At 46.7% G+C, this 16,551-nt stretch overlaps 1 protein-coding gene across 1 annotated transcript in view; it reads left to right on the forward strand.

Moving 5' to 3' along the window:
• Positions 1 to 16,551, forward strand: part of znf423 (zinc finger protein 423) — a 157,846-nt gene that overhangs the window by 140,408 nt on the left and 887 nt on the right. The window contains exons 22-23 of the mRNA XM_056598080.1: positions 3,998 to 4,129; positions 6,126 to 6,241. Coding sequence (XP_056454055.1) covers positions 3,998 to 4,072 — 75 coding nt within the window. The 3' untranslated portion in view covers positions 4,073 to 4,129; positions 6,126 to 6,241. The remainder of the gene's footprint in view (positions 1 to 3,997; positions 4,130 to 6,125; positions 6,242 to 16,551) is intronic.

The raw sequence follows: 16,551 nt of genomic DNA on the forward strand, positions 1-16,551 counted from the left end.
CTGACCATGCAATCGAAATGCAAATCCTTCTATAATTATTTGGTCCAGTATCCAAGTCTACTTATTTGGACGGAGAGGTTGGAAAGCAGTTGTTCAGGCTAGGCAAACTGATGGAAATATTAGAAAATACTGCAGATCCGTACAAAGGGGGGTTGCAGAGAGAAAAAGAGTGTTGTGTGTGTGTGTGTGTGTGTGTGTGTGTGTGTGTGTGTGTGTGTGTGTGTGTGTGGGGGTGGGGGTGTGTGTGGGGGTGTGTGTGGGGGTGTGTGTGTGTGTGGGGGTGTTATATACTCACGGGACTTCAGTGCTGCTGTTCAAATGTGCAATTCTTTCTATGAGTAAACTGTTTGTGTGTGTGTGTATTGTGTCTTTGCAGTTGTGTGTGTGTGTGTGTGTGTGTGTGTGTGTGTGTGTGTGTGTGTGTGTGTGTGTGTGTGTGTGTGTGTGTGTGTGTGTTAATGATGGTGGAGGAGCTCATGGGACCCCTCTAGCACTGCAGCAAGTTGTGTGTGTGTGTATGTGTGTGTTCTCCAGCCCCCACAGTACCAATGGGTCAAGCTTGCCCCCACCCTCCACTCACCCCCTCTGTTGCCATAGAAACACACCTTGAGTGAACCCCCAGAGGAGTGTCTACCCCTCCTCCACCCCTCTGTTGCTCCCTTCTTGCGTCTGCACTCTCTCTCCGTTTCTGTTTTCCTCCTTTTTTCCTCCCTCTCTCTATCACTCGCTGTGTCTCCCTCTCCGCCTCTTTTCCGTCTCCCCATCTCTCCATTGTATGTATCCTGTTTCTCTGTCAATGTATATATCACTTACACTTATATCACTGCAGCGTTTCCTCTGGCTGTCCTCTGTCCGCCATCTCTCTCTCTCTCTCTCTCTCTCTCTCTCTCTCTCTCTCTCTCTCTCTCTCTCTCTCTCTCTCTCTCTCTCTCTCTCTCTCTCTCTCTCTCTCTCTCTCTCTCTCTCTCTCTCTCTCTCTCTCTCTCTCATGTTCTCTCAATCCACCTGGACCTGGGCCTTCAGAGCCCTAGGGACGCCCCCCCCCCCACACACACACACACACCCCTTCCATGCACTGTATTCAATGCCGCAGAGGAGGAGAGGCCAGTAATGGAAGGCTGACACCCCAGAGAGAGAGAGAGAGAGAGAGAGAGAGAGAGAGAGAGAGAGAGAGAGAGAGAGAGAGAGAGAGGAGAGAGAGAGGAGAGAGAGAGAGAGAGAGAGAGAGAGAGAGAGGAGAGAGAGAGAGAGAGAGAGAGAGAGAGAGAGAGAGAGAGGGGAAACTCCAGCCAAGACTAACCCCCCGGTCAATTAGGATGCAGAGATAGAGAGTGAATATGAACAATAGGAAAGTCCTTTTTTGTGTCCGCATTTAGCTGCTGTATAGCTTCAAATGTTCTCTTTAAACATCGTAAGTGTATTGAAATGCTCTCGCATGCTTTTCGATTGTCATGTTAGGATGGCATGTGTGTCTGTGTGGAGTTCTATGCAAAGTCTGATCCCAAAATAAAGCAGTATTACCTTAGAATCTGTATCTACATGGCTCCATGATAATAAATCTGTATTTATTATTAAGTTAATGACACATTTTCTTACCAAGAATTTAATAACAAGACTACTGCACATCTTCCTGCAAATGGATTTTTAAGTCATTCTATAGGGTATGTGCCTTGAAACTGCTTTTCTTCATAGATTAGTTTGTTATAATCTCTGATTAAATTGATTCATAAACATGTCTAATGTTGATCTATGTCCCTTGATGTCGACAGATCTTTTGTGGAAACTCTTGCTATGTTTGAGTAAAAACAAGGAAAATGCTAATCTATTCCACAATAATGGTACTTTTCAAATGGACACAGACACACACACGGTCAGACACACACGGACACATACGTGTGGGCTGGGTCTCACATGGGGAGAGCACAAAGAGAGCCCAGTCTCCACACACACTGATCAAAACAATATATTTGTCTGAAAAATAAGACTTTCATGGGACACACACATACACCCACGCTGGTCTTTCTGGCTCTCATGCCATGCCCCTTTTTTTTTGGGAATGTCCAATTATCTCTCTTCCCCCTATGTGTTTCCCCTTGCAACTCTCTCTCTCTCTCCTCCCGTGAGTTTCCCTATTCGCTGCCTTCATCGCTCAACCTCACGTTAAGTGACCATTAATCCTCCACCGAAAAGTTTAGCTATGGCTATACTATATGAATGGCTTCATGCATTAACAGTAAGCAGCACTGGAGGATAATCATGCACTCATGAATGGAGGAAGAGAGGAAAACAAAAACAAATGTGCCAAAACTATACTAAACTAAACATCAGGCTTATTAACTAGGTGGATGCTTTTATCCAGAACATCTTCCAGGGCTGAGGGTGCATACGTTCTGAGCATGTTTCCCCCAGTGGGAATGGTTTTAGTTGGAGAGAATAAAAGAGGTGTCTATTTGGACTCAAATGTTTTGATGCGACCGGCAGGATGTGTACGTCCGCTGTATCCAGACGGGCGCTTCTCATCCATCACCCTGAGAATGTCCCCGATGGCGTGTCCCCACTGTGGGTTATTATGGGATGTGCGCGTGGCCGCATTCTCCCGTGCCCTGGCTGTGGCCTTTTTGTGTCCCTCCCTCTCATCTGCGTGCTCAGTGTCCTGAGCTTCACCTTTGTTTGAATGGGAGGTATCACTTTGAACATGGCATGGCTTAGTGTAACCTAGAATATAAAGGCACAGAGGCAACAACTACTAACACTCTCTCTGTCTCTGTCTCGCTCTGTCTATCTCTCCATCTATCTGTGCCCTGCTTGTTATCCCCCTCTCTACTATTTCTCCTGCTGATTCAATCTCTGAGTAAATGATAATGAACCTCTATCTCTCTATGTAGGCCTCGGCCACACCAGCGCCCCAGCAACTTGATCACATCACACACACACGCACACACACACACACACACACACACACACACACACACACACACACACACACACACACACACACACACACACACACACACACACACACACACACACACACACACACAGCTATTCATGTGGGATTATGACACCCTTGTGTTGGTCTTTGAGGCACAGGGAGATTGGAATCTTTGTTTTGTGCAAGTGTGTGTCGTATGTGTGTCTGTGTGTGTGTCACTTGCAAAGGGTGTCATGGATGTGTGATTGAAGACATTATTAGCCCTTCCTGCAATGTGTGTGTTTGTGTGTACAATCTGACTCCACACGGGGTCATAGATTGGCCCACAGAGGACATCATCTGATGCTGCAGGGCTGTACACCGCTCTATCTCGCTTTGTGTTAACGTGCACACGTATGCATGTGTGTGTGCAACCACATGGCGTGTGCGTTTGGAGGCAACCAGGACCTTGGTCCTGTGTGGCATGATGTTGATAAGGACAACAAGCGGTGGTCTCGGGGTGTGTGTGTGTGTGTGTGTGTGTGTGTGTGTGTGTGTGTGTGTGTGTGTGTGTGTGTGTGTGTGTGTGTGTGTGTGACAGATAGACTCCCACCTTTCATCTGGCCCGGCACAGTAAGAGCTATGATGTCAGTCTCACTTGCTTAAAATACTCCAACCATAAGCATGCACATGCTCACACATACAAATCCCACACACAGGTCGTACACACACACACACACACATTCACACAAAATGTGTGTGAATGTGCTTTTTAAGCAGCGTCGGGCGATGGTGGGATGTGTGTGTGTGTGTGTGTATAAATTAATATGTATGTATGTATGTATGTATGTATGTATGTATGTATGTAAAAAAATATATATATTTAGCAATATCCACATATCCATACATATGCTGGGATATATGCATACAAATCCATATCCATACATATATTAGGATTTGTTACGTTTATTTTATATTTTTAAACAAATGGCAATCCCAATGTGTGAGTGTGTGTCTCCAGGAGGTGGCTGCTGCTCCCATTTGTAGCCCGGGCCTAACCACGTGTGTCTGTCTCCTGATTCACAGAGGAAGGCATCAATCACGAGTGCAAGCTGTGTAACCAGATGTTTGACTCTCCGGCCAAGCTGCTGTGTCACCTGATAGAGCACAGCTTCGAGGGCATGGGAGGAACCTTCAAGTGTCCCGTCTGTTTCACAGGTGAGTGGGCTACTCACTCACACACTCACCGGGATAAGACAATGGGTAGGGAAACACAGAGGCGTGCACACATGCAAGCGCATGCACACATGCAAGCGCAGACGCAGACACACACACACACACACACACACACACACACACACACACACACACACACACACACACACACACACACACACACACACACACACACACACACACACACACACACACACACACACACACACACACACACACAGCCCCACCAGCCAGAGCCACAAGGACACTGAAGATACTAAGGGAATAGAAAACAATAGGAAGGGGAAAACAAGATGGAGCCAAACCAATGATTTTCCCGCCCCCGAGAGACGGTGGAGAGCAGGGAGGATTTTAATAATTGGGCTCTTTAAGCAGCAGGTAAGCATTCTCATTCACAATGCACATAAGCCCCGTCTTAAAAAGGGAGGCAAATACAGTGCAGAGATTTACACCAACATTATTGTGTGGTCAAACTCAAACATCCACTTGCCACTTCACTCCTGCTCCGTGTTGGGACATTTTTATTGGGATTTTATTCATACAGAAAATCGTTACCAAAACTGTCGGAGCTAAAACCCAGTGGGATCTTAAAGGCCAATACCGCTCTGTGATCAAACCATCGGAACCGTCTCTCCTGGCTTCACTCTAACTTCCGTTACCAATATAGCTTGTCAAAATATCGTCCATGAGCCGTTCCTGCCAAATAAGGTTTAGCCTGCCCCGAATGTTAACATTGACAGTATGGCACTTTTATCTTTTGGATTCACGGAATTTCGTGTCAGTGTAGAGTTTGAGGACAGAACAAATATGTGAATCGTCATACAAGTACTTTCAAAAAAGTCTTAGCATGTTCACGCAAAGCACTCTTAGGCACAATTTGTGCGATGAAAATCTTTTGACAAATTATATCGGTATCGTAGGTTTTAGTGAAGCCAGGAAAGGCCGTTAGGATTGTTTCATTACTGACCGGTATTGCCCTTTAACAAGTAGCAGTAGCCGCTGATCACAGGAGGAAAGCACCATACATTACAATGCGGACCTCCCCAGGGGTAAGGCCAGCAGAAAATTCCCGGGCCCAACTAGTTCTGTGATGTCAAGTTATTGCTGTTCAACGGCATCTTCGCCAAGCAAGGGGGGGGAAAAGCATGAATTAAGTCTGCATCCCTCCCTCCCCTTCCTCTTTATCTCTTGTCTCTCCGTCCCCATAGACACTCTCTCTCTCCCCCAGTCCCTCTCCCCCGGTCCCTCTCTCTCTCTCTCTCTCTCTGTGTGCATTCACATCCTGTTTCCCTGCACTCTCCCCCTCTGTTGTTCTCTAAGTTTGTCTTGTGTTGTGTCTCCCTCCCCCCTCCCCCCCAGGTACACAGCGCTGCCTTTTAAACTTTAACTCTATTCCTTGGTGGCTTATGAATTAGTAAGACTGGCACTGCTCCTATGGGGGGGCTGAATAATTCAACACACACACACACACACACACACACACACACACTGATCACATTTGTACATGCTGTGCAAACCAAAAGTTAACTGAAACAAAAGGCCGAAAGGAGGGGAGGGAGGGGGGTGGATGGAGAGGTTTAGACAACACAGGAGGTGAAAAGCTGGAAAATAAAAGGGAGGATCATTTATTGATAAATATCACAACGTCTGCGGAGGATAGTTCTTTCTTGTTATCTTTGCACATTTTTATCCCATTCCCTTTATGCTGTCTTTCTTTCCTTTTCCTCTTCCCTCGTCCCATCCTTCAAATTGGACTAATGCTGGCCTTTCACTCCCTTCATCGGCTTGGGATCACTTGAATGGACACAGGAAACATACGGCAAAGACACCCTCTTCCAACTTGTGTGTCTTTGCCGTATGTTTGTGTGATCATTTGCACCCACCTAAGTGGCAGGGGGAGGCCTAGCTGGGTTGGAATGGAAGGCAGCCCCTGACCTTAACCCTGGTTATCTCCTTTGCTCTCTCTCTCTCTCCATAGTGTTTGTCCAGGCCAATAAGCTCCAGCAGCACATATTCGCCGTCCACGGGCAGGAAGACAAAATCTACGACTGTTCCCAGTGTCCGCAGAAGTTCTTCTTTCAGACCGAGCTACAGGTTGGTACCCTCTAACCATTACTTTTGTGTCCGTCTGTTACACACACAAGACAAAGTCCACTGAAAAGGTAAATGCCGTCATTCAGCAACTGAAATATTCCCATTCCCCTGGATTATCCGACACTTTGCATCATGGTGCCTTTGCAGGTTGCTCTCATTGCTGAGCACTGATGACCACAAAAATAATGGTGTAAGTCATCAGTCCTGGCACTGTAGGTTTTTCTGTGGAAATCATCCACAAAACACTGAGATGGCTCCATTAAAGCTGAGTTCCATGTTGAATAACAGCTGTGCCTCTTTCTCACCTTTCCTTGCCACACACACACACACACACATGCAAGCACATGCCAACATGAACGCACAAACATGCACACACACACACACACAAAATCACACAAACACACACTCACACAAACACACACTCGTGATGCAGGGGTGCTTGGCATATGGCTGACCAGTCCATTTAACAGCAGGGTCATTTCTGGAGCCTGTCGGTCAATGTCCTTGCATGCAGGAAAAAACACACACAGACACACACACACACCAACACACAAACAGACACACACACACAAGTGAGAGACTGTTGGCCCACAGACTACTTAATAAATACTTCTAATACTATCAATCTCTCAACTTATTATGTCTGAGGGTGTGTGTGTGTGTGTGTTTGTCTGTGTTTATACATGTCTGTGGGTGTGTGCATGTGTGTGCGACAGCCTTGACCTGCTCCAGCTTGTGTCGAGGGGATATCGCTCTAAATGGGTTAGGCTGTTTTTGTTTGTTTGTGTGTGTATCTCTAAGACAAAAGGGAATCATTTGGGTGTGTGTGTGTGTCTCTAAGACACAAAAGTGAGTCATTTGTGTGTGTGTGTGTGTGTGTGTGTGTGTGTGTGTGTGTGCGCGCATGCATAAGTGCATGCTTACACAGTCGGTTAATGAGTTGGGGATTGATAATGTTTGGCGTGCAAGGCTGAAACCCTACACACACACACACACTCTCACACACACACACACACACACACACACACACACACACACACACACACACACACACACACACACACACACACACACACACACACACACACACACACCAGCCCCAGGGTCACTGCAGTATGGACACGTCACTGCATCAAACCGATTTCCCTGCTGACCGCCTCCTGCCATCACTCTCTATTCCTCTCTTGCCCCCCATGTCTCACACACTGGCAAAGGAATGCATCATTTACCCCCCTCCATTACTCCTCTTGCTCTCCTACCCCCATCTTCCTGCACATCCCAGTCTCTCGCTAACCGAAGGTATCTCGCCGTCTCGTGCCCATCGCGCAAGACTTTCTTTGTCTTTCTCTGTTGTTTCCTCTCGGCTCCCCTCCTCGCACACTTTTTGACTAGCTCACTCCCTCTCCCTCTCCCTCCCTCTGTCCCCGCTGAACCAGCCCCTATGCATATTTTAGCCCCTCTCCTCTCTTCTCCCTCTCTCCTCAGTAACTCTCCCCTGTGTCCCATAAATAGTGCAGACGTAAGCTGGTAAATAAGAGATGTTTTGCTGTGTGTGTGTGAGTGTGTTTGTGTGTCTGTGTGTGTTTGTGTGTGTGTGTAAATAAGAGATGCTTTGGCCCTGATCATTGCAGCTCCCTTGAATCAGTCTTTCTGCCTTCTTCTTCACAAACTTAATCCACGCACACACTCATACTCACACACTCATACTCACACACTCATACTCACACACTCATACACACACACTCTCACAGGCACAAGCTTGCACAACACATACCGAAATGTAAACAAACCCACATCCCTCTGTGTATGTTATTCTTTGTTTTTTATACGTTCTGTACTGTAGCTGCCTCATCAGGTCCATATTCCATCCATCCACCGCTCAATCAAGACCAGCAATCCCAAACTGTCTAAAAATTAGCAGAGCACTTTGAATACCTTTCAATAAATTGTTTTCATACTTCATCCCACTTATTCCCGCAATCTCCCCCTCTTACTCTGGTCTATGTTGCCATCATGTCTTCCCTTTCCCATGAGGGACAGTGTCACTCGTTCCTCCCTCCAACCCCCATGTGCTTCACACTATGAGGTTTTATTTTAAACATCCCTACATGAATGTACATTAACAGGGGCAGATGGATGGATGTTTCAATGCCGGGATGGAGGGGTTGAAGAGGGACTGCATCAGCATGGGGCTTATCGCTCGTTTTGTTTACTTCCCCCTTCCTCCCTCTCGTCCTTCTTCGCTCTCTCCCTCCATCCCACCAGTGTTTCATATTTTAGGATCATGTACAGTCACACGCACACGCACACACATATGCACACACACATACACTTAAACACATACACATTCACATCCACACACATAAACATATACAAACACAAAAAAATACATATACACAAATATGCATGGACACACAGGCTTATCCTAACTATTTATCTTGGTCTGCTAAGACTACTAAGGATGTGATGGATGGGTGGTTCCGAGAGAGGATTATCTAAGATGAACACGCATTCACATCATGACACAGTCCGGCAGAACAACCCATGACCCGTTATTTTGGGAAAACGTTGATAAATCGTTTCGTCCTCTCAAATGTTCACACCATAATTTAAATCTAATTGATAAACTGAACATACACAGAATATTATGGTGGATTGGAAAACGGCATGAATCCTGTTGAATTCAGCCACGCCATCCTCAGTGGCTGACTTATCCCCTGAGCTGCTGCGTCCTGGGCAGTGCTTATCACCTGCTGAATGTCAATACCTTGGCAATCAGGTCTGCTCCAACTTTGCTTCCGCACGCATATCCTGCAGAACTAACGAGAAGTCCCGGTGTCGCAAGACTTACGTTCTGATTGGCTAGCCGGAAATGAGTGGCCGACACCTGTTGATCACCGGAGGGCTTTTAATGATGATGGTGTGTGTGTGGGCGACAAACGGGACAGTGGTTTTCTTCCGCTGCTTTTCGCCTTGGTCTTTCTGCATGACGCTGAACACTTATATACAGATGTGATCTTCCACCGAATGACTCATAATCAACACACAAGATGGATGCATTCTTCTGCCTTATCTGTATTTCATCCCAAGCCTTCCTATGTGTATCTGTTTGTGTGTGAGAGGGGGAGAGAATATAAGCACTCGTGTAACTGTGTAGCCATGCAAGGCAGTCTATGAAGCGTGGACATTGTCAAGCGGCCACATGTGTATCACATGCAGTGAATTATAAAGCAGCATGGATGCGGTTGCAATGGCAATGGGTTTGTGTTTTTTTTTTTTTCTCTCCATCTTTTTGGATGAGTGATTTCCATCAGGATCTGTACCATTGGAGTCTGCTATACCTATGGTGGGAAGGAGTGTGTGTGAGTGTATGCGTGAGTCTGCCTCATGAGTGTGTGCGGATGTTTCGGAGCTCTCTTGTTGCTCTTTGTTTCTCTCTCTCTGTGTGTGTGTGTGTGTGTGTGTGTGTGTGTGTGTGTGTGTGTGTGTGTGTGTGTGTGTGTGTGTGTGTGTGTGTGTGTGTGTGTGTGTGTGTGTGTGTGTGTGTGTGTGTGTGTGTGTGTGTGTATTAGATCCGGCTGTCCCATTGGTGTTCCAAAGGAGCGCACTCAGCTGCCCCATACCTCACTGGGAGACGCTGTGTTATTAGAACGGGGACCTCAAACACCCCAGCTCCCTCCACGCTGTCTCCTACACACACAGAGCCCCAGACTGACACACACACACACGCACAGATGTAGCCACTCATAAACACACTTTAACACATAGATACTTCCCTGGGCCGAGTGACTGAAATGTGTTGTTGCCCAGGGAGAGAGAGACCCAGTGAAATAGACTTTAGACATGGAGAGACTGAATGACTGGCTGGTTGTTAAACGGCACTTGCTGTGTTGCGTTTGATTTCCCACTTTATGCGCTTCTTCTCCACAGAATCGTCTGTTGTTCCCGACGGCTCCATTCACTATAATTGTAGTTACTGTAAATTATTTCGAGTTGAAATGCTTGTGATGGATTTCAGGTGAATTTGTATGTATAACAACGGAAGTTAGATCATTCAATGAGCGTAGATTATGTACAGTTCAATCAATGAGCAGAATGAAATTCAATGCAAAAGGAGAGAAATATGAGGCTGTAACCTCCCACTTAGTCCAATTACCGGGCCAACCTTGTTTCCCGCAGCTTCTTCACTGGCTACCTTCTGCTGATGGGGGTCCTGGTGAACATGCTATTGATTGTGTCTTCCCCACTGGCACACCTCTGATAATGGCAGTATGTTTTTGAAGTTTACAAGTCCTTGGTTTACAGCTTTGCATATTCATTTTTTCTCACTCAAATAATTGGAAGTGCAAGAACAATAAGGTTTCTACGTACTATCCTTATTTTTCTCAACTTTTTATTTATCCAGACACTTTTTGTGTGAAGTAAAACAAACGAGCGAATTAGGTATTTTTCACATTAGTGGAATGACATTTAAACATGGTTTTAAATGATGATAATGATAGCGCTACCGTCGTGGTGTAAATAGGTTAAGTGCCTCTAGGATGTGGGATGATGCATTATTAATAAACCTGCAATAAACAATATGGTAGTATTTAATCTTTTATTCATGTCAGCTGGAGTAATATAGGCATTTGTCATGGTGTTGTCTTTATGATATTTATTCATTAAAAAACACCCGGAAGAAGGTTCTTTACCCATGTGATCAGCGACATCAGTGTTTGTCTACCATGCGAGTCCACATGGTAGGTGTGAGTCCTACTGGGTAGACTCACACATTCACAAGTGGCCATGCATTTCAAGTAGACCAACATCATAGGGCCAGTGGCATTATGTCTAGTAAACAGTTGATGCTCCTGGACACAAACATTTATCACCCTCGGAAGTCAAGCCTTAAGAACACCCTCTCTTCAACTCTCTTATCGTGCTTAAATATCTTCTCGTGACTCAACCTAACTGTTTGTAGATGAGCTGCACTGCTCCTTGTCCTCTCTTTCATTCCTCACATCCCTCCATCCATCCATCCGTCCATCTCATTTCAACCCTCCTTCCGGAACCTTTCAGCAAGCCAGCTTTTTAATATTAGCAGTACCCTGTTCCTTCTTTCTCTTTGTCTCTCCCTCTCCCCCCCCCTCTCTCTCTCTCTCTCTCTCTCTCACTCTAGGTCTATGTATCTCTCTCTGTTGATTCAGGGTTTATGGTTATCAAATAACTCTGTCCCATTGCCCCCAGGGGCCCTTGGGGATTGGTTGTGTGCAGCAATATTACAATGACACTGAAAGCCTGCATGCTCTGCTGAATTCTGTGGGTGTGTGTGTGTGTGCGTGTGTGTGTGTGTGTGTGTGTGTGTGTGTGCAACTAATGCGCGTGTGTAGTTTGTGTGCAGACTCTCTCATCCCTCTGTCTTCAAGAGAACCATGAATGATTTTTAATTTGCATATGTAGTCAGCAGAGCTGTTCTCATGTGTTTTTACTGTTTTAATTACTATAAAATCATACCCATCTATCTGGGTACACTGTCTGCCTGTGTCCGCGGTGTCTGTGTGCATTTTGTGTCCGCACACGCACACATGCTCGGCTGTGAGCTTCCTATGTGTCCTATGTCTTTGTGTAGGCCTGTGTATGAATTAGTTGCTGTATTTGAGGCTGAGAGAGAGATTATGACCAACATTAATTAGTTTGCAGTTTTTTCAGCAGTGAGGATGACAATTAGCAGTGATGATGATGCTGTCATGGTGTCGTCTGGTGGTCTGGAGGCTCTGTTCCTCATCTGGCACTAAGTAACACTCTCTGTATGGATCCCAAATACAGATCCCTTGGAGACGTGTGTGTACCTCCCGTGGCTCACAGGAGCTATGATTTTTTTGCATTTATATTGTATTTTCAAGTCAGTCTATGCAGTACAGACACACTTCTGTCTTACTGTATATTTCTCTCTCTCTCATAGGTGTCTCTATAGAATATAATCGTGTGCCGCAAATACACATTTTATTTGCTGCCTTTGGAGCAAAACATGACTTGACCTGACTTCCTGGTGTGTGTTTGGGTGTGCGTGTGTGCGTTACTGTCCATGCAGTGAGTATATTTACGACGTATTTACTTGTATCCAAAGTTGGCCTGTCTGTGACCATAGCAACAGGGCAGGGGAAGTCCCCATGGGGCTCGGAGGTGGTAGGGGACTGGACACCGTAAAATAATCCGCCCTGGGGGGGAGAGAGGGAGGGAGGTAGAGAGGGGGGGAGAGAGAGAGAGAGAGAGAGGGAGGGAGAGAAAGAGAGAGAGAGAATTGGACAGAAAATAACGGGTTTTTGATGGAAGACATGGTGTAAAGGAGGAGGGAGAGACGGAGGGAGAGAGGATGTGTTCATTTTATTTCTGGTGGGCTCCTGAGGCAGCATCCTGTCTTGGAAGGGTGGAGCTAAAGACAGGCCACAGAGGAAGAGGTCTGCAACGGCCCATCTGCTGGTCTCTCTCACACACACACACACACACACACACACACACACACACACACACACACACACACACACACACACACACACACACACACACACACACACACACACACACACACACACACACACACACACACACACACACACACACCATTGGAAGGGTGTCAACTCTTGGCTATAAATATACAGAGCCCAATGAAGAGCACAAGGCGACTAAGGTGATTTTTCATTCAGAGTTAAAAACAGCATTAGAGGAGGCAGGTCTGTGCACGCACACATGCATACAAATGCATACACAAACACAGCAGTTTCTGCGTTTGCGTGTTCATACATAAATGTTTATGTGTGTTTGTGTGAGTTATATGCATGAGGTATAATGAAGTCAGGAACGATTATAAGCAAAAAATATACAGCCCAGAGAATATCTTTTCTGAATACAAATACGGGCAGAAATGGTTGGCTTTCTGAATCCTAAAACATAATTTTGACTCAGTTTGACCCACACATATGTCTGCAAATGTTATGCTCGCTTCCTGCATTATAACAGACAAACGCACACACATGAATACACACACGCGTCAGCTTACACATGGAGCGCATGTGTAGATAGGAGAGAGAAGGCAGATTAGATTTTCTGTTATCTCCATCTCCCCTGCCTTTTGTCCCCCTCTCCCTTACCCCCCTGTGTGTGTGTGTGTGTGTGTGTGTGTGTGTGTGTGTGTGTGTGTGTGTGTGTGTGTGTGTGTGTGTGTGTGTGTGTGTGTGTGTGTGTGTGTGTGTGTGTGTGTGTGTGTGTGTGTGTGTGTGTGTGAAAGAGATTGTGTGTGTGTGTGCGAGAGAGAGAGAGAGAGAGAGTGAGAGAGCGAGAGAGCGAGAGAGAGAGATAGTGTGTGTGCGTGTTGTCTGGGAGCGACATGCGCGGGTAATGCGACAGGGCCATATTTCCCCCGGGGTCCCTGGGCTCTACAGGCTTTAGCCTCCCTGCCTCCTCCATCACTCTCTCTCCCTCTCTCCCTCCTCCCCAGCCGTCCCTCTCTATCTCTCTCACTCTCTCTCCCTCTCTCCCTCCTCCCCAGCCGTCCCTCTCTATCTCTCTCACTCTCACTCTCTCTCTCTCTCCCTCCCTCCCACCAAGTCCCTCCTCCCCAGCCCTCCCTCTCTCCCCAGCCCTCCCCAGCCCTCCTTCTGCCCCCCTCCCTCCCTCCCTTCCTCCCTCCCTCCCTCCCTCCCACTCCCTCCTGGTCTCTTCCTTCCTTCCTTCTCTCTCTTTCCTGGTGTCTGTTTCTCTCTCTCTCCCCCTATTTCCCCTCTTTTTTTCTCTCCGTCTTGATTCTTTTGAGGCAGTTCAGGAATATAGTAGGCCTCCATATATTCTGTGTCCTGCCAGACAGCGCTTCCAAAGCACTTCCACACTGCCCCGCCCACTTTTACACTATTTACACACTGCCCCGCCCCCTTCCACACTCTTCCCACACTGCCCACCCCCTTCCACACTATGTCCACACTGCTTACACCCCACATCCATGCCACTACCACCCTGCCCCCCTGTCTAGAATATAAGAGTAATGTGTTTGTGTCCATGGGAAAAACAATAATACACTAGTAGAAGAGGCATGGCTTTGCTCGGAGTACACTTTGCTTTTCTGAGTGAAAACACAATCGCACTATTCCTAATTAAACCCAGCATAGCAGAGATGCCAGATGGCTAACTTTCTGGAACTGCCCTCATTTCTTGCTCATCCTATCTATCCATGCGTCCATCTACTCCCTGTCTCCTATCTGTTCTGTAGAATATATCAATTACTTGGTTGTAGAGCCGAGGTCAAGCTGTGACACACTGACGCATGACACACGACTGGGAACGATTTTCGCTGCATAATCAATAGCAACCAAACGACGACAACCTCATTGAAGAGAATTGATTGGGAGGAGGGCCAACACTGTGTGTGTGTGTGTGTGTGTGTGTGTGTGTGTGTGTGTGTGTGTGTGTGTGTGTGTGTGTGTGTGTGTGTGCCCGCATGTGTGCTTGTGCGTGTGCACACATTCACAGTAATGCAGGCAGAATGCAGCCGCGGGAGGCAGGCTGTCTCCCAACACTACATTCTACGATGCGTTTGTCTCTCTTTACTCTCTCCGTTATTTCGCTCTCCTCCCTGCTACCCCTGTGTTGTTCTCTCTATTAGCCCCCCTCTCCTCTCCCCTCTGTCCTCTGGGCTTCCTCCACTGGTCCACTGCAGAGCTCCGCAGGCCTCCAGAGAGTGACCATGGCCTGCCTCGTCCTCCCCCTCCACTACCCTTCCTCTGCTAGGCCCCGCTCATTCTTACGAATCAATACACCAGCAGCAGGACCCACAGTACCTGAGGGAAAACACACACAATCTCTCTCTCTCTCCCTCCCCTCTCCTGCTTGTGTACGTGCCCCCTTTCCTTGCCCCTACCCCATCCAGTGTGTGTAACTTCGACACAAACCACACAGAATCTCCTCTCCTCTAGCTCATTAAACATGCATATTTGCACAAAGACGGGCAAGCCTGGCCTCCTCTGGTAGGAAGTGGAACTACACTGGTCCGCATCAGGCAGGCAGGGAACAGGGAAGAGCAAGGGGACAGTGAATGAGAGCGAGGTAGAGTGACATAGAGACTGAGGCAGAGGCAGGGCATGTCCTCTGTTAATAGGGTCATTTGCTCCCAGTGAGATCTGTATGATGACCAGAGAGACCTTCACACAAATTTAGCCCTGGACAATCCCTGCAGAGCGGAAAAGTTTTGGGGAAAAACAAGAGAAGTCTGTTATTGTGTTGGTTTCCCATGGACATGCAAGTTTGCCTCTAAAGCTTACACACACACACACACACACACACACACACACACACACACACACACACACACAGTTAAAGCCACACACACACACGCACACGCACAGAGACATAAACGCATAGGCTCAGCAAAACATGCACAGCCAGATAAGGGCCACAGAATGGCAAAGATGTATTTATCAAACCCAAAACACATATAATCCCCTCATTTCTCTCCCTATTCTCCCTCTCCCCAATCCATCCCTCTATCCACTCGCTACTTCTCTCTGCCAACTAGGCGCACGTGTGTGTGTGCGTGTCAGAGAGGAAGAGATTAATCTCAGAAAGCAGTTTTTTTAGTTGTGGAGGCGGTGAAGTGATTGGGAAGATCTCACTGGGAATTGTGTGTGTCAGAGAGAGAGAGGGAAAGGGAGAGAGAGAGGGAGAGGGGCTTATCCAGGGAGTAAGCTATGTAGTCCTGGGAAAACAGGGAGGGAGTAGGAGGCAGGCATCCTAGTGGAAAGTCTCAACAGACAGACACACACACATTCACTAACATATTCCATTTTCCATTTCATCTTTCCAATCATTCATCTTCTTTAACCCGCTATTGGGACATGCACAAACATACACACCCACATAGCTACACAACAACACACATGTACCTACCCACACAAACATAAACACACAAACATACACACAAGCATAAGTACAGAAACATACACACACAAAGCAAGATATTTCCAAGCTACCACAGTAAATCCAGATGACCATATTCAGCTTCCCACTGCTGCTGATACTGGGAGAAAAGGGACAGGGGGACTGTGTGTGTGTGTGTGTGTGTGTGTGTGTGTGTGTGTGTGTGTGTGAGTGTGAGTGTGAGAGAGAGAGAGAGAGAGAGAGTGTGTCATGTAACAATGTTTTTTCTGCCATAGCCCTATAATTAGTGTCAAATAATTATTTGACAATTATGCAATTATGACATTTTTCTTTCACTTTCCTTCATTGATCCATATTTTCATTTGAGCCTTGACAATCAAGTTGAAGCACCTAATTGCCCCAAT

The sequence above is a fragment of the Gadus chalcogrammus genome, chromosome 9, assembly GCF_026213295.1.
Source record: "Gadus chalcogrammus isolate NIFS_2021 chromosome 9, NIFS_Gcha_1.0, whole genome shotgun sequence".
Lineage (NCBI taxonomy): Eukaryota > Metazoa > Chordata > Actinopteri > Gadiformes > Gadidae > Gadus > Gadus chalcogrammus.